Source organism: Impatiens glandulifera, chromosome 8 (assembly GCF_907164915.1).
Source record: "Impatiens glandulifera chromosome 8, dImpGla2.1, whole genome shotgun sequence".
Taxonomy (NCBI): Eukaryota; Viridiplantae; Streptophyta; class Magnoliopsida; order Ericales; family Balsaminaceae; genus Impatiens; species Impatiens glandulifera.
Window position 1 is genome coordinate 4744671 of NC_061869.1, and position 18063 is coordinate 4762733.

Below are 18063 nucleotides of genomic sequence, written 5' to 3' on the forward strand. Positions count from 1 at the left end.
TTTTGTATTTATCTTGGTAATTCTATTATATCATGGAAAACTAAGAAACAAACAACAGTTTCTAGATCTTCTGCTGAATCAGAATATAGAAGTTTAGCTACAATTGTTTGTGAATTATAATGGATATCTTAAATTTTGAAAGATTTGAAATGTGAAATTCCTTTACCTATTTCATTATATTGTGATAACCGGTAAGATCACCACCGCCGGCTCCATTTACTCTGATCGCTTTCATCTTATGCGTGATCCGTGGTGAAAAAGACGCAGAATCGTAGATCTGTTGTGATTTCAAAGGAGAGCGAAGGGACATGGAAGCGAAGCAGACGGTGGTACCTGCGTTGGCCATAACTAAGAACGCCATTGACGGTTGAAATCAATCGTCGCTTGATCGCACTGTTAATAAGGATGAGGAATGCAGATTCTTGTGCTCTAGCCGAATAACTAAAAAGTAGGGAACCAACCGACTGTCTGTTGCAGTGGCTAGTGGGCCAGTGCCGACCCTCATATTTAACATTTTAAAAAATAAACTTTTTTAAAAATTCAATTTATTTTAAAATCCAATTTTAACATTTAGTATTTGTTTTTTATGATTTATAGACGTATGAATGAATTATCAAGTTCATTTAAGAGGGAAATGTTAAAGAAATGACCCTAAATCATGTTTGCGCGCAAAAATTAAATTGCTCCGGTGATTATTTATTTTATTTTTTTTTAAGAAAATACTCATCCACGTAACGCGCGAAAGGAAGGCACGTTGAAAAGTTTAGAATACTCTTATTATTTAATATAACTTTGCTCTTTTTTTCATCTCTCTTCCTCCTTCTCTCTTATCATTTGGCAACCAGTACTCTTCTTCCTCGATATGTTTGTTGTTTTCGTTAAAAATGGTATGGTCGCGTCTCGCGAATGGTGAAAGGAATGATCGTCTCGCGAAGGGTATAGTCGTCTTGCGAAGGGAACAATCGTCTCACGAAGGGTTTGATCGTCTTGCGAAGGGAACGATCGTCTCGCGAAGGGTACGATCGTCTCGCGAAGGTGAATATTCCGTTATAGTTAAATGATAAAATTGATTTTTTTCCGAAATATAAATGATAAATTTAAATATTTTTGTTTGGTTTAAAGTTTATAAATATAATTAAAAAAATATTTGATAAATATTAGTATAATTAATTTAATATATAAAAATTTATTGAAGTATTGTTAAATTTATATTTATTTTTACAATAAAATTATAATCCTAGATCAAATAAAATTAGATATGAATCCATATGTTTATTTTTACAATAAATTGTGTTTTAGGTAAATGTAACATGAAATTCCACATTTATACTTGCTATAAAAATCTGTCTGTCTAAGTTTAAAATTTAGTCAATCATTATTATACTTATAAAAAAAGGCAAACTTCTAATTAAAAGCTCAAATACTAGTAATCCTGTATATTTTTTCTAGTCTAATTACATAACAATTGAATCCCTATTTTTTTTTTTGGCATTAAATGTTTTATTGGGAGAATGTAACATTAAATTTTACTTTTATGCTATTATAAAATCTTCCTTGAATTACATTTACATTTTAATAATCATTAACTAATATTTAAAAATATATAATAAAAAAGATTACATAAAAATATATAATAAAATAAATACAGATTAAAATATTATTATTTTTCAATATCTTTAAAATCACTTTTTGATAGGGGTGATCAAACGGGTAAATTAATTCAATCTGTTTTACCCAATTCATGTTAAATCCAAATTATAATCCAGTCCATAATATTGATTATTACGGATTGGATTGAATATGATTAAGATAATCTAATTTAACATTTTACTACGTAATTATTTAATAAATTTTATTTATTTTGTTAAGTTTTTTAAATCACTCAAAAAATATTATAAATATTTTTTTTAATAATTTTTTATCTATCCAATAGTTAATGAAGAAAACAAAAAAATATATAAAATTGATTATAACAATAAAATGATTGACTAAAAGTTGTGAAAATAAACTAAAAAATAATAATATATTATAGTAAAATAAATAAAATTAAGAAAAAATATATTTTATTTAAATATTTAGATAATCCAAATCCAATTCAATCCATATTCAATCAAATTCGAACTAAATACAATCCTAAATAACTAATTCGAATTAGTATTTTAAATTCGATAATCCATTTAATGCACACCCTACTATTTAATGTGATTGATTTGAAAATAACAATTCATTTTATAATTTATTATATATCATACTTCATATTGTGAAGGTAAATAAGTATGGTAACATGTTAGTCATATAATTCATGAATTTAATATAGACATAATGCTTAATTTTAAATTAGTCGGTCGCTTAAACTTTTTTTTAGACAAAATGAATCGAGTTTATTGATTTAATTTATATAATTTCGTTTTACATATAACTCTTAACTAATTTTAGATAGTATTGCATAAAATCAAATCTATTAAGATTGAAGTAATAAAAATTATCCAAAACTAATAATATACTTCAAATGTTAATTTTATCAACCTAGCTTCACTCATGATCATCAAAATAATCATATTAATCTTATATATTGGGAATTTATATTAATCTTATATTTACTAGATCTAAAAGAGTGCAATTCATAGTCTATATTATATTAACAAAATCTATAGCATAGTTAAGACAATATGCTGTCTCAAAAATATTTGTGTATAAAATGTAGAAAATGAGAAATCAAAATACCAACATCAAATAACAAACATGAAGAAGGCAGCTAAAGCCAATACTATTTCTTGTTATACATATTCTTGACCTTGTACTTGTTTTTAATTGTTCAAAAAACATTTTCATTGAATGATAAGATATTATCTTCTAAGTTTGTGAACGATTTCTTAAGTTGTAAGAAAGGTGACGAAGTAAAGGGGCCAGGTCAAATCAAACAACTCCTTATCAAGTACGGTTATCTCAACCCTTCCATTAATGTCGACGAATCTGAAGTTATAGTCCATCCCATGGAAGAAGCTATCAAGAAATTTCAGCTCTTTTACAATCTCGATGTTTCGGGTGTGTTAGACGAGAAGACATTGTCATTGATGTCGAAGCCTCGATGTGTTTGCCCTGATTTGGTCAATGGTACTATGGTCAAGCATGGGATGAAGATGGTTCTAGACCAATCAAAGGGTTCTTACTACGTGACCGATACAAAGTGGTCAAAGCTCAACCTATCTTGGGCCATCAAGCTAGGAACTCGAGGGGACGCTTATAAACCTATTTATTGGGCAATTAGGAGATGGGCGTTAGTCACTAAATTCAATTTTACCAATATCAATGATTTTACACAATCCGACTTAAAAATTGCTTTCTATAAACGATCGCATGGGGATAGTGGCCCTTTTGATGGTCGCGGAGGGATTTTAGCTCACGCAGGGATGCCACCTGATGGCGGGATCCATTTCGATGCAGACGAGAAATGGGTGATTGGGGCACATCCTACGGGAGTTGACATAGAGAGTGTCGCGGTACATGAGTTAGGGCATTCTCTTGGACTTGGACATAGCACCGTTAAAGAAGCCGTCATGTGGCCATATCTTGGATATGGTGAAGTCAAACACAACTTGAATGTTGACGACATTGCGGGAATTAAGGCCTTGTACCATTTTTAGGTTCGGTTATTATTATTGGAATCGGAATTTGAATTTGTAACGGTTAATATTAATGCTTTAACTAGGGCCGTCAATTATATATTTATATGATTATTTGCATTCCCAATTTCACATTATAGTTCTCATTTATATCATCATTTAAGAAAAAAAACAATTGCACATAACAGTAATAATAAGTATATTAAATTTTCACATATGTTAATACCAAAAATTCAATAATAAAAATAAGAATTGACCATATCTGAAACAAGTTCTATCTTAATAAAAATATAATTAAACAAAAGCTACAAGAATTGACCAAACATGTATTTTAAATAAGAATTTCAATAAATTTGCTTGTAACTATTAATATTGCAGTTTTTATTTAAATAATTAAGTTATATTAAATTATTGTTATTGCAAAATCATGCTTCATATAATACAAAATTTTAAATAACAAAATAAAAATTTCTCCAAACTCTCCAAATTGTTCTTGCAATCCACCAAGCTTGCTCTATCCTCTATTTACGACTTTAAATGTTAGTTATATTCTTTCATTTTAATTTGCATTATACAAATATTTATTTGCTAGCTAAAATCAAAAAACAAAAATTTGATCATAGGTTCCATTCATATTTTGAAATATCAAAAATTAGGCCAAAATTTCTTAAAGCAAAATTTGATGTGCTGCACTTAAATACTTTTGTATAACTAATTGAGCAACAACAAATCTAAGTCCCAACATTTGTGATAAGAATCCAAGACCAGAAACACCAATAATCATAACCTATAACCTAAAAAAATTTGATCATAGAGTTCCACTTATATTTATGTTTGATTTGTGTTTATTTGAAATATTAAGAACTATTGGCAAATTTTCATTTGCTTAGCACTTTTTCTTTAAGTATGTAAGCATTAAAAATAATTATCTACTACAAACATTTCTCTTACGAAATAGGTTGTCTCAAATATGAATAATTTGTTGAGGTCGGATATAAAAATAGTTAATACTATATATTTAATCATACTAAGAAGATCCCCGTACAATGCACACGAATAAAAATAGATTGTTACAACGTCCCGTGTTCATCTAATTTGGTGTTGAATTAAAAATAAAAAGTGTTATTAGCCTAGTTGGTTAAAAAATTGTACTTGTTTTTGTTAGATTGCGTTTTCAAAACATACCTATAGCATTTTTAAATTTATTTTTAACCGTTTTAAGTTTATGGGCGGGTCAACCTAGAATCCGACCCAAGTATTCATTTACTCTTACATGTATATCCAAATTAACCAAAGTTCTCGACCCGGCAATTTGGACACTTTTAAAATTTAGCATATATATATATATATTAGTTAGTTAAAAAGTTGAACTTATATTGTTACGTCCCGCGTTTATCAAATTTAGTATTGAATTAAAAATATAAAGTGTTATTAACTTAATAATTAGTAATATTAAGAAGAAATTTTTTTTTATGTTATTATTCATATTATTTATATGGGACTCAACTACATTAATTTAGAAAACATCTGTAAAATGCAAAATTATGAAACTGTCATAATATTTACTTTTGTAGACATATATTTTGACTAATTAAATTAAAACAAACAAATTAAATGAATAGTGGACTTTATCTATTATAATTAATTACTTAATATTTATTTTGAAAAGAAAAAAAATTAAATGAATAGTGGACTTTATCTATTATAATTAATTACTTAATATTTATTTTGAAAAGAAAAAAAATCTAACCAAACAAAAGCTAAACTGTCTCATAATTATTATTTTCTTAATACTATGCATTAAACTGTCTTAATAAACTCTTAAAAGTAAAAAAAAATATTTAACACAAAAAAAAAACAATATTTTTTCCAACCAAAAAAATGTTTAAGACTGTTTGACTTTTCTTTTATTAAACTTTATTCTATTAAGAAAATATTAAATAAATATATAAAATACAAAATAAAATTATTTATAATAAAAACAAAATATATAATATAAAAGGTTCTAATTTAAGATATAAGGATACAAAATTAGACACATCTTTAGTCTTGAATTACCTTTATAGAGCAAGAAAACCCACATTTTCAACCTTATGTTTATAATTAAATTTAGGTTTATTAAAATAAAAGTAATAAATAAAACCAACCCATTAAATAAATTTTATTTACTTAATTAATTTGCGTTTAGTTTTGTTTATTGTGGGGAAAATAATTATTGAAAGCTAAGTCAAATAAGATGCACAACATGCAACTTAGATCCCCAAACCATGGAGTCCTCGTGGAGCACGAGGCAGTAAGGGGATTTAAATAGGGGAAAGACATTTTTAGAGGACAAGAAAGAAGAGGGAGAAGCACAACAACAATAGAGGTACTTGATTATTTGAAAACTTTTATGGTAATATGTTTGCTCCATTTGTCGGGACTATGATATAATAGTGGTCTCGAATTTAAATTTGTTTGTAGAAACTTGTTTAGTTATTAAACCGCTTATTCCAAAACGATTACAATGGTTATTTTGGCATTACGTTTTTTTCATTATAATTGACAAATTCACTTTTTATTATGCCAGAGAATGTAAGTATGGAGCGCGACTACTGAGTAACGAAAACTTTTCCCGAGAAAGGTCAATTTAGATAGTATGAGGGTCTAGTTTTAATATTAAGATAGTTGAAGGACAAATGTAGTTTTATATATTCTCCCATAATGTTGTGAAGGAGAATACAAAGAACACTCAAAAGAAAGTCAATTCTGATAAGCGATTTCAATTCTTACTCGTGATTGAAGGTAATTAATTCAAATCATATCTTATTGTTGAGTTTGATTCTCCATCAACGATTGATCATGGATGATAGATGTAGCCCTAATTTGTTTAGTATATTTGGAAAAGACGACATAATAACTAACAATCAATGAAATACTTGATACAGAAATAGAAATGGAAGCAGAAAAGACTGTTTATAAAGTTCATGTGTTATTATTTCCATCGTTTGGACATGGCCATATCAATCCAATGATTCAACTCTCCAAGCTTTTGGCATTCAAAGGCCTGAAAGTCACCATCGCTGCATTACTCTCCACCGTTAATTCAGTCGCAGAAGAAACTGAAACCGAAACCGATTCATCCATTAAATTTGTATCGATTTTCGATGACTGCGATCCTGAAAACGGTCTTAAAGGTCCTGGTGGTTTCAAGGGTTTTAGCACTAGGTTTGAATCGATGGCTATGAAGAACTTGACTAAACTTATCACACAATTTCAGGAATCTAATGATCCTGTTAAGTGTTTGTTTTATGATGCTAATTTACCACAAGCCTTAGATGTCGCAAAAGAGATAGGAATATTTACGGCTGCGTTCTTCACTCAGTCGTGTGCAGCCATCGCTAGTTACTACCCTATGCAATATGATGTGAAGCTGTCATTACCCGCATTCTCAATGCCTGGTTTGCCGGAGATTCGCCTCCCGAATTTGCCTTCGTTTGGTTCAAGCACGACAAATCATTCGCCAATCTTAATCCACATATTTAAGCAATTCAGCAATCTTGGAAATGCTGATTGGGTTCTCTTCAATTCATTTGATAAGTTGGAAGAACAGGTATGTAATTTGTTTATAATTGAAAATGAAACTAGCATTGCACCTTACTTCTTATACTTTGAATTGTCATTTTAATGGTGCAGGTGCTGAAATGGATGTTGAATATCTGGCCTGTCCGGGCTATTGGTCCATCGATCTCATCTGCCGATCTATACAAAAGCAGCAGCAGCGGCGAAGCTAAAGAAGATTGCATTAAGTGGCTCGACACTAGAGAACCTGCCTCGGTTGTGTATGTAGCGTTTGGAAGCAACGCAAGTTTGAGTTCGAACCAAATGATCGAAATGGCAAACGCCCTAAAACAATGCAACAAAAGTTTCCTATGGGTTGTCAAGTCAAACGAAGAAACCGGGCTTCCTCTAGATTTCATAAACAAGACTTCGCAAAAGGGTATGGTGGTAAATTGGTGTCCACAGTTGAAAGTGTTGGCACATAAAGCGGTAGGGTGTTTCGTAACGCATTGTGGATGGAATTCGACTCTAGAAGCGATAACGTTTGGGATTCCTATGGTGGCAATGCCACAATTTTTGGATCAAATTACAAACGCATATTTTGTCGAGGAAAAGTGGGGTATCGGAGTTCAACCCTTAGTTGACGATAACCACGTTTCGTCTTGTAATGAAATTGTTCGATGTATTAGAGAAGTTTCGAGCGGAGAGATTCATAGGAACGCATTAGCGTGGAAGGCATCCGCGAAGGAGGCGTTCCAGGAAAACGGGAGTTCAAACAAGCATATGGATGATATTATACGTTTCATTTCATGAATTTTCATTTTTAAGTTAAAGTTTGTATTAATAAATTGATTAAGAGACCTCGGATTGTGACGATGGCTCGCCTCTTTTCCTATCCGGGGTACTCTTCTTTTTATCCATCAACGTTAACAATGTTTGGAAGCATCTTGACCTAGCAACAACATTTGGTCCATCTTCCAAAGATTCTTCTTCGCGTGTAAAACGTCGATACCGGCTGAATAGCTGCAAGGCGTATACCACTAAGGCCGATAAACAAGAGATCAAGCATATAAGAAACAGACCAACAAAGCTTGAAAGGTGAAGTTCATCGGATTCTAGCTCGGTGCCATCTGAGCTACAACTACTCTTCGGCAACCACTTGTCACGGATCCTTTGGAGATCGCCGTTCTCCGATAATGTAAGAATCGCGGTCGATACATCAATAGCCAATGTAGATTCTCGAGGAAATGCCTGTCACAATAAATAGAAAAGAACAAGGCAGAGGCAGTTTAGTTTTCATTTAGCATACCTTTGATAGTATTCAGTTTATTCTCATATAGGACATTACTTACGAAGCCCCAACCGCTTTTGGTGAATTCATGTCCGACAACTCTGAACTTGCAGTGAGTCGATAAGAAAAGATCAACGTAAGGGCGTTCGTCGACAACAGCAATTACACCCCCTTCTTTTTTAGGACCCAATTGCAATGCTCTCACGTAATCCTCGGGTTTTCCAAGTTCGATAAGCCTAGATTTTGGTATACCAAGTTCATCGATCAAGTAATGTTGGGCAAACGAGCCTACTTGATACCCAATTCGATCATTACTTCTTTTCAAATCCTCAATTCCTTTAATCGGGGAACTCAAGTGTTGTACCGTGAGGATTGATGTTAAACCCGCAGTATAACTCGAGTTTATTATAAGAACAACGAAAAGCCAAATAAGCAACACTGCCCGACCAAGCGTGCTCACTGTGCTCTCTCCTGCAAATAATTCAAAATAATATATATAAAATACACGATTCGATACTTATTCCAACAAATTTATACGATTTTCTTGTACTTACTATGAGCGAAGAAGAGAGTCGATAGACTAAACCTGCGATAAAATGTAACAAGACATGTCGTCATTGGCCAAGTTAGATGTAAAGAATAATGAATTCATTGTTACAAATTTACAATGCAAAACTCACCATACAATAGTGATAAATTGTTCTGTAGGTGTGCCTCGAAACTCATCGTTTAACCTATGCTCGAGAATCCAAATGACAACACCGATTAGAAGGAAGAAGGAAGCGGTAACAGCCCACATTAAAGGAGAAAATGGTTGAAGAAACGCCCAAGCACCCGAGTTTAGTTTCTTAAACGATGTAGTCACAACCAGCCCAGACGAAGCATAAGGTTGTGTAAAATCCACTATCTTCGTCCTATTTGTAACAATTGCAATATCCCCAACAGCAGCATCAAAATGCTGTGGCAAATATTCAACAACATCATCAAATAAAAATAAAAACTCATTTTAAAATACTTGGAAACAAATACAAAATTTGAGACTCATATACTCACACCAGTTGCCACCAAATTCACTAGTTCTTGATAGCTCGGGTTCTCCTTTCCATCTCCAAAAGGAATGAATTCATAAGGAACCGGGTAAGGCAAAAGATTCAGAGCTGCCTGAAACACCTCGATACAAAATCCCTTAAATTTATCGGTTCCGTGTACTTGAGACACGAATTCTCGATAACTTACCCGCCTTGGTACTCCGATACGCAGTAACTTACCATTATTCGGAAAAACCCATCCTCGAGGTTTCTCCGTGGTTTGTCCTGGCCAGATTACACTGAAAAGCTTATGTTCTGAATTCGAATTATTGTTCTCATTTGTATAAATCATTTCAGGAGGTTGAGTTGATAAACCTGAATGATAAGACCAATAACCCACCCGTCTAACCCCGTTTCCAATCACGTTAATAACATCAAATGCAGGCCGAATAAGAGATCTATCCGGTCCAAACTCAACCTGACCCGATAAACCAGTAAAATTACTCTCCAATATACAATTCATCAAAAGAGAACCTCCATTAAAAACCCTCATAGCATTAAGACCAAGATTTCCTCCTCCAAACCTTAAATTAGGATCTTTCTTAAACGAAATAACGCCACCCCTATTGAGAAACAAGTTAACAGCACGAGCCACAAGCCAAACCGTATCATAAGCGTAAAGTCCATAAGAATTAAGCCCTAAAGAACCGCCAGTCAAATTGCTCCATCTCGATAAAAAAGCCTTCTTTCTATCCGAATCAGGAGTATATTGACGTAAAACAAGAACACCCTGCATCGTATCATATGACTCGGAAGGAGTAACAATCGAAAGGGTATCAAGAACCGAAGAAAGCCAATCAGTAGCAATCCAAACATACCCATCATTCATCATTTGAAGATAATGTGCAACAGAGAATATCAAAAAACCCATATTAGGATGAACATGAACTACAATGATTCGTGATTCCGATAACTGAATTCGAACTAGAAAATCCATAACATTGTTTCGATTCAATCCAGATCCAGGAGGAATACCAATCTTGGAAGAGATCTTACAACGTTTAGCCGCTAAGGAATCATCCAAAGCAGATATACCATTTCTTCCAAAATCATCATCTATGAAGATGGCTACAACCTGTCTCCAGCCATAGTAATCAACAATATCTGCAATCGCAGCCATCTGATGAAAATCAGATTGGGTTGTTCTAAGGAAGAAAGGGAACTGAAGAGATGATAGAGTTGGATCCGTTGCAGCAAATGACAGAAGAGGACGTTGAAGTTCATTAGCAATGTGGGATATCATATGAGCAACTACAGATGATTGTGGACCAATAACTGCAACAACTTCAGTCTCCATAAACTTCAATGCTGCAACCCATAACCATTCTTTAACTACTGAAACTCGAAACTTTGATAAATATAAGATATGGGTATTTAAAGAAATTTCTTACCTCCAAGTAAACCTTGAAATCCGCTGCAATTGGAGTTCTGCATATGAACGACGAGTTTGGTTTCTGGAAGAAGAGATGAATCTGAATTGACATCGTTAACAGCTTCCTGAATAGCTAACTTTGCAACTCTTCCGATTGAGGAATCGAAAGTGAAAACAGCACCAACGTTTACTACATCAGGCCTTGAAGGAACATTCATATTCAACAATCCTAGTGTGGAATCCGCTAGTTGGAGTGAAAACAAGAGGAGAATCCAAACCGTGTTCATCTCTGAAGATTAAATGAAGAAGAAGACCCACATCCCAGATTGGTTCCAGCTTTAGGGCACACGGAAAAACCCAAATTGGAAAAGAGGAAATGCAAGTTGTTGAGCAAGCATGGAATATTTAGGTGGGTTTTTCAGGTCACAGTGATTGAAGAGGCTGGATAGATAGAGAAGGTAGGTTGTTGGTTCATCGTGCCTCCAAATACTTGCGAAAGTTAGATAAAGAACCAAATGGGTCCAAGTTTTCTACTTTTCTAGTTTTCTTCTTCCGTCCATAACTCATTATTCATCGGTTGTTTTTTATGGTATCAATTCGGGATAGGATCCTTTGTTACGGGGATCTTTATTCCCCTCTCATTTAGAGAAAACCATCATTTTATGAATAAATAATTATTGTATTTCCCCTCCATGTGAAAAGGAATCGGGATCCCCTGAAAAAGACAACCCTTCGTCACTAAACTCCAAACAGTGTTGTTGAATAATCTTTTTTCTAAACTCAACCTAATTTTCAACTTGGGTTATCTAACGGGAGTTACGAGAATATTAAGATTTCGGATATCTTATTTCACAATTTTTTATGGTTGAAATGATACAAAAACGAGATTTTGTTTTAATAGTTTCAAACGTCGTTAATTTATTATATACATGTCATTTATAAATAAATAAAAGATCTATGTTTATCGAATTTCATCTAATTAAATATTGACTACCAATTTTCTAAAATTCGGTAGTAAATTAATAATATGGATTTTTGGTTTATTTATAATATAACGTAAATAATAAGTTAACTATGTTTTTAAACTATTAAGACAAGTAGCTAGAAACATGGAAAGGAATCCAAGAGTGGATAAAGAATAAAACAAAATGAATATCCTTCTATGTAACTATGCTGAAATGCCACTTTTGGAGCAGTAATTTATAATATTTGGAAAGAAAAAAAATTCAAGAACTCACAATAGAAAAAGTAGAATTGCTGAAGATATTTGGAGAGATATAACTTCATATGGAGATGCACTCATTCAATCCTAGAGAGGAATCGAAATGAATGAAGAGAATAGAAAGCTCTGTCAGTTATGGGATATTTCGTTTGAGAAAGTCACAACTCACAAGTAGCATTAAAGTAAAAACGTTATAGGCGCTAATTGATTTTTGTTGTCTGTAATTCAATTATTGTTTCATTGTCAAATCTATAAATTGTCTAGATCTTATCTTAAACTTTTGTATTTTTTTCTCTTATAAATTTTTTTAATAAAATGGTACTAAGCTCTAATAAGTTTGTGAAGTTCTAAAAATAATAAGTAACCATAAATTGTGAAGTTCTAAAAATAGTTGTCCGAAAATTCAATTAATACTAAATAAAAGCTCAATTTGATAATTCGACTAAAAACAATACTATAACTTACCAAGAAATAAATAAAAATTAATTGATTAATAAAAGCGATGCAATAAGGTAATAATATTTGAAAAGATTAATGTTAACTTAAATATGATTAAAAAATTAGTAACATACTTTCTAAAATAGTGATTATTAGTAATCATAGAAACAAACACAAACTAGAATCAGATTCTAAAGAGGAGATAGAGCCAAACTTTGATGCAAAGCAAGATGATCTAAATAATATTATTATTCTATTTTTACTATAGTTTATTCTCTTCTAAAAGTTAGTACGAGTTATAATTAATTAAGTAGGTTTTATATTTATCCAATTTTATTATTTTTTCGTTCTTAAAGTGGTTATTTTATTATAAAAGAAAGATTAGAGACCGAAAACTTTTGATAAAAAATAAATTATAAGTTAAGATGATATCTTTATCTTAATAAAAAATGACAATATGTGCATAGTAAGATAAATTTTTTCTGTATGGAATTTATTTGGTCAGGTCATTGTTAATAATTTATTATAAGTTATCCACAATTTAAATATAAATCCAGACTTATGTGTATATAATAATAAATAAAGAAAGAAGGAAGAAAAATAATTGGGTAATGGATCCGTGACGATGAAAAAGGTGGTGAGTCAGATAAGAATAGAGACATTTCTGTGTAAAAGTTAAAAGAATAATAATACTATTCACATATTTCATGTGATATGTGATGGGACATTTATTTGTCTTTATATAAAAATAATAATAATAATAATAATAAATTTATTAATTAACAATTTATTTATAAAAAATTGTTAATAGGGGTGATTTTAAAATGTAATTTTAAAAAAAAAAATTATTAATAAAATATTTAATTGGTATTAATATATATTGATAAATTAAAAAATATATATAATATTTTAGAATTTTAATTAATAAATTATGTTGTGTAATTTAATAGAATAAAAAGTATTTTAATGCAGTGATTATTGAGATTTTTTTAGAATTTTTTCTCAAAATATAATAATTTCCATCATTTCAATCATCTAATTACTGTTTTTATATATTTAAATACCAAAATTATTATTTATTTAATTATAAAAAATAAATTATTTTTAAAATAAAAGATATTTTTGACTTTTAAGTTCTAACCTAAAAAAAATTTTTAAAAAAAAATAAAATTAAACAAACATAATTTTTTAAGAAAAACTAGAAAAAATTTCAATAAGCACTACATCAAATTGTCCTTAAATAATGTTTGATTATGGTTGAATTAAAAAAAATTCATAACAATTTTATTATTAGATAATAATTCAAAAAATTATAATTATGTTTAATAAAAAAAATACTATAAAATAAAATGCAATTTAAAGATTAATAATATAAATTAGGATCTAAATTGTAATACTATAACAATTATTAAATAAATTCAATAACAAAAGTGTTAATTGTTTTCTATTTAAATGTTAAGTTGAATTTAATTAAAAATAAATATTATTAAACTTGTTAATAAAATATAACTAATATATATTTTAAAATATTATCTCATATAAATCAACCAAACAAAATTTATGTTATAATCCCTCTTCAATGTTAATAAGTTTAAGAAGTTTTTATTGTTCCATATTCAACTTGATCTTAAATAATTATTCATTTATTATTTTAACTAAGTACTGATTATTAATAATGTTTATATCCATTTACTTATTATTGATAAAAAATATATTAATATATTAGTTGATTAAATAAATAAATTGATAATTAAAATTTTAGCATTGTAGAAAAACCAAATAAAATAAAAAAACAATATAAAAATCCCAAGTCAAACTAGCCAGCTCTGAGTTGAAGAAATCTTTATTGTCTCATACTCAACTTTACCCTAAATAATTTAAATAAATATTGATTATTATTAAAACCTATATATTATTGACTTCATTATATCTTTGTTTATAACCTTAATATTTTGATAAACATAATTAATTATTTTTAAATTGGTTTACAATAATATTAAATGTGAATGATTGGATATATAGAGTTGATATTAAAAAAATTATCAAAGGATCAAATATGATATCTAATCCACCTTATAAATTTTAGCTGTATAATATTTTTTATAAAATATACCGACATCGAATTTAAATTTGTCAAAAAAAAAAAAAAATAATTGTCACAAAGCCCAGTAAAATATTCTAAACTACAATGCAAAATACAATAATAAAAACTTCTGCAAATTTTGAACACCAATTAATTTAACTTAGTTTAATTAGGTGTATTAATCAGTTTGATTAGGTGTATTAATCAGTTTGATTAATTGATGATAAATCACCATGCTTTTTTTTGTAACAATTATATTTTTTTTACTTAATGTTTCATCATAGTTTATATCTTTCTATAACCAGTATGAACTAAAGAAAGGAAGATTGTTTTATCATTTTAAAAAAATAAAAAATATTGTTTTATTAGGATTTTGAGCAAAACTATCTCATCAAATTAGTTTCTCTCAATATTCAATATTAAATTTTGATAACCTCTATCACTAAAAATAAAATAAAATAAAATTCTGGAATGGAAGTTGGATTAGGTTGATTATTAAATTGGAGTAAACAACTTGTTTAACTTCCTTAAATTTTAATATATAATTTTTTTTTTTATAGATAAACCTATTTAAATATTTATTTATTTTTTATCTTGAAGTCAAATTATAACAACTAGCATGTATCCCGTACATTTGCACGAGTAATAATATAAAAAATCGTAAAAAAAATATTACGGTAAAATTTTTATGGGCGGGTCAACCCATAATCCGACCCAAGTATTTATTTACTCTCATATATATTCAAATTAACCACAGATCTCGACCCGGCAATCCGGACACTTTAAAAATTAAGCATCATTATATATATTTAGATTAGTTAGTTAAAAAGTTGAACTTATATTGTTAAAAAATGTCACGCGTTTATCAAATTTTGGGTTGAATTTAAAATATAAAGTGTTATTAGCCTAGTTGGTTAAACGGTTGTACTTGTTTTGTTAGGTTGTGTTAGGATCTAGGTAGCCGCTGGAGGACCGGGGGTTGGACCGGTTAGCGGTTCTCACTCGAAGGGTGGTGGTTAATCCGGTTAGAGATTAACACCGGGGTTTCAATACTACACAACCTGTCACAAACCCTTGAACTAGGTTCAAGCGCAGAAGAGGTTTGCTTTCAGGTTGAAGCGACACGCTTGTATGATAGGCAGAATCGGTATTGTATAATGGAGGTTTGAAATTTGACGGGTCGGCTTCGGTAATCTGGAAATTTGGCTTGGATAGGATTAGGTCGGTTATAGCAGTACGGATCGGTTAGATAATGAAACCGGCAGACAGTAAATAACAAGACAGATTTTATGGATGTTCGGAGATAAAGCTCCTACGTCACCCCTTCCTCTCGAAACCGCGAGAAGGATATTCACTAAGGAATACAATTACAATCCGATCGAGACTTATTTCCTGCTCGATAACACTCTTACAATTTGCACCGAAATTGTAAAACACACTTTAACGCTTAACACTTAGGCTTTCTTAGAGTAACACAGTATTATCACTTGTAGAATAAATGCTCTTAGAGTTTCTCACTTGTCCCACATTTACTCTTCTTCAACTGCCCCTTTTATAGGTGAAATATGCCAACGGTCATATTTCACTGCCTTGAATCTGATTGGCTGAGCAGAGGTGCAGTGATTCAGTGTTTCAGAGATTCAGACCTGCGGTCGTTTCCTCAGACCTGATGGTCAACCTCAGACTTGGCAGTCTGTTCTTCCGGTGTGTAAGACAAACCTGTCGGGTTTGTCTTTTACTTGATGTGGGCACTGTCTGTTGAACAGTTGTCTGTACTTGGAAGATCTCCTTTCTGACTTATCCCGAAGTGGAAAGATCCGGCAGGGCTGTCTTCTGCAGCCTACAGTCTTTCCTCAGACTTGTATGGATATGGAAGTGTTCAGTCTGTTCCTTTGGTATCATTCTCAACAGGTACCCGAATTATCTTCTTGTACTGGTCGGGCACTTGACTTAACCTGATCGCTTCCGGTATGGGTGATATAACCGGACTTCTTCCGGTTATTCCTTTGCCTTGTGGCTGATCGGCTGTTTGATGATTCCGGTTTTAAGCTTTGGCCGATCCTTTCTTTGTGCGGTCACGTTCCGAGTACTCTTGGTCGGTTTAGTAGCTTGACCGGCTAGTTTTCTTAGCCGGTCCTTTTGTTTATCCGGTCCGGTTCCTTGTTCCTGCGTGGAAAGTTTATTTAAGTTAGGTATATTTGAACCGGTCTAATTTTATCTAACAGGTTGCAAGTTCGAACTATACCTATAGTATTTTTAATTTTATTTTTAACCGTTTTAAGTTTATGGGCGGGTCAACCCACGATCCGACCCAAGTATCCATTTACTCTCACATATATCCAAATTAACCACAACTCTCGACCCGGCAATCCGAACATTTTAAAAATTAAGCATCATTATATATATATAGATAACATTATCATGAACAAAAAAAATATTGCATAAAAATGTCAACAAATCAACATAATTGTCAATATATCCAATTTTACTTAATCCTAATTAATTAGCATATCCCCGGTCTAGCAATAAGAGTTTGATATCTTTAGTCTCCTTACAATATTGGATTCGAACTCGTTAGACAATAAATTTAGATCACTTGATCAATAAATATGTTTACGGGTTACGTGTTTAACCCGTAAGAATTAGTCGCATTCCGAAAAAGTAGCCGAACAAACATTATAAAAAAAATCATTAACATATTTGAATTGAAAATCATTTAAAAATAATAGGAATGACATTTTAGTCAAAGATAACAAAACTAAATTATAAATAATAGAATAAGAGTGGCATTTTAGTCAAAAATAACAAAACTTACAAAGAATTAAAGTGAGTATGTTGGTCGACATATTATTTTCTTAACAAGCAATGTTTGTTTAAATAAACTAGAAATTCAAAAGAGGTTATGGCCCACAAAAGAAAAAATAAAAGAATTGAACATAAGAACCTATTTAGATCATTATACTATGTCACCTTTTCCTTACATAATTCTATTATGTTGCGTGAACGAATCTCGAACTTATTGATAACAAATATAGTTAAATGAAATGACAATGTTAGCATATGATTCCAATTTTTTTGAAACTTAAATATTTTGTCATTATTTAAACTAGAGTACTTCTTAAAATATAATCATACTTTAATTTAATCTACAATTTATAAATATTAATTTGATAAAAGTTTTTTTTTTAAATGTTGTAACTTTTAATATCATAAGAATAATTCTTATCAATTTTTCTTAATGGATTATTAGTTTAATAAAATAATAAATTATCAATTATGTTTGTGATTTAAAACATTTTGATTTTTTTATAACATGTTAATTTATTTATATATTTTTTTGGGTATCATATGAGTTGATTACATTAATGATAATGACTTGGGGTGATCATAAATATTTGTCATGTTT

The 18063-nt window shown here is 30.5% G+C and overlaps 3 protein-coding genes across 4 annotated transcripts; 2 read left to right on the forward strand and 1 right to left on the reverse strand.

The window, feature by feature from the left end:
* Nucleotides 1-884: 884 nt before the first annotated feature.
* Nucleotides 885-3644, forward strand: LOC124912740 (metalloendoproteinase 5-MMP-like). The gene is made up of 2 exons (XM_047453389.1): nt 885-1016; nt 2844-3644. Exons 1-2 carry the CDS (start codon nt 885-887, stop codon nt 3642-3644), a joined length of 933 nt encoding a protein of 310 aa, XP_047309345.1.
* Nucleotides 3645-6321: 2677 nt separating this feature from the next.
* On the forward strand, nt 6322-8021 carry LOC124911120 (UDP glycosyltransferase 9-like). The gene is made up of 3 exons (XM_047451563.1): nt 6322-6407; nt 6551-7215; nt 7299-8021. Exons 2-3 carry the CDS (start codon nt 6559-6561, stop codon nt 7974-7976), a joined length of 1335 nt encoding a protein of 444 aa, XP_047307519.1. The 5' UTR covers nt 6322-6407; nt 6551-6558; the 3' UTR covers nt 7977-8021.
* LOC124911119 (glutamate receptor 3.3-like) lies at nt 7934-11487 on the reverse strand. Of its 2 annotated transcripts, none has more exons than XM_047451561.1 (6): nt 10934-11486; nt 9508-10850; nt 9135-9412; nt 9009-9040; nt 8516-8925; nt 7934-8414 (listed from the first exon to the last, which is right to left on the reverse strand). In XM_047451561.1, the coding sequence occupies exons 1-6, from the start codon at nt 11199-11201 to the stop codon at nt 8016-8018; spliced, it is 2730 nt and encodes a 909-aa protein (XP_047307517.1). In that variant the 5' UTR covers nt 11202-11486; the 3' UTR covers nt 7934-8015. The 2 variants fall into 2 exon arrangements, with proteins under 2 accessions (XP_047307517.1, XP_047307518.1); XM_047451562.1 differs by having other exon boundaries at nt 8238-8414; nt 8512-8925; nt 10934-11487.
* Nucleotides 11488-18063: the final 6576 nt, after the last annotated feature.

Excerpts from the sequence above, each read along its gene's own strand:
- LOC124912740 (XM_047453389.1), top strand. The coding sequence starts at position 885 with ATGGTATGGTCGCGTCTCGCGAATGGTGAAAGGAATGATCGTCTCGCG. Across the intron at positions 1,017-2,843 it reads GAACGATCGTCTCGCGAAGG|ATATTATCTTCTAAGTTTGT; the intron begins GTACGATCGTCT and ends TTGAATGATAAG.
- LOC124911120 (XM_047451563.1), top strand. The coding sequence starts at position 6,559 with ATGGAAGCAGAAAAGACTGTTTATAAAGTTCATGTGTTATTATTTCCA. Across the intron at positions 7,216-7,298 it reads TTGATAAGTTGGAAGAACAG|GTGCTGAAATGGATGTTGAA; the intron begins GTATGTAATTTG and ends TTAATGGTGCAG.
- LOC124911119 (XM_047451561.1), bottom strand. The coding sequence starts at position 11,201 with ATGAACACGGTTTGGATTCTCCTCTTGTTTTCACTCCAACTAGCGGAT. Across the intron at positions 9,041-9,134 it reads CAATTTATCACTATTGTATG|GTTTAGTCTATCGACTCTCT; the intron begins GTGAGTTTTGCA and ends ATTTTATCGCAG. Across the intron at positions 8,926-9,008 it reads GACTCTCTTCTTCGCTCATA|GAGAGAGCACAGTGAGCACG; the intron begins GTAAGTACAAGA and ends AATTATTTGCAG.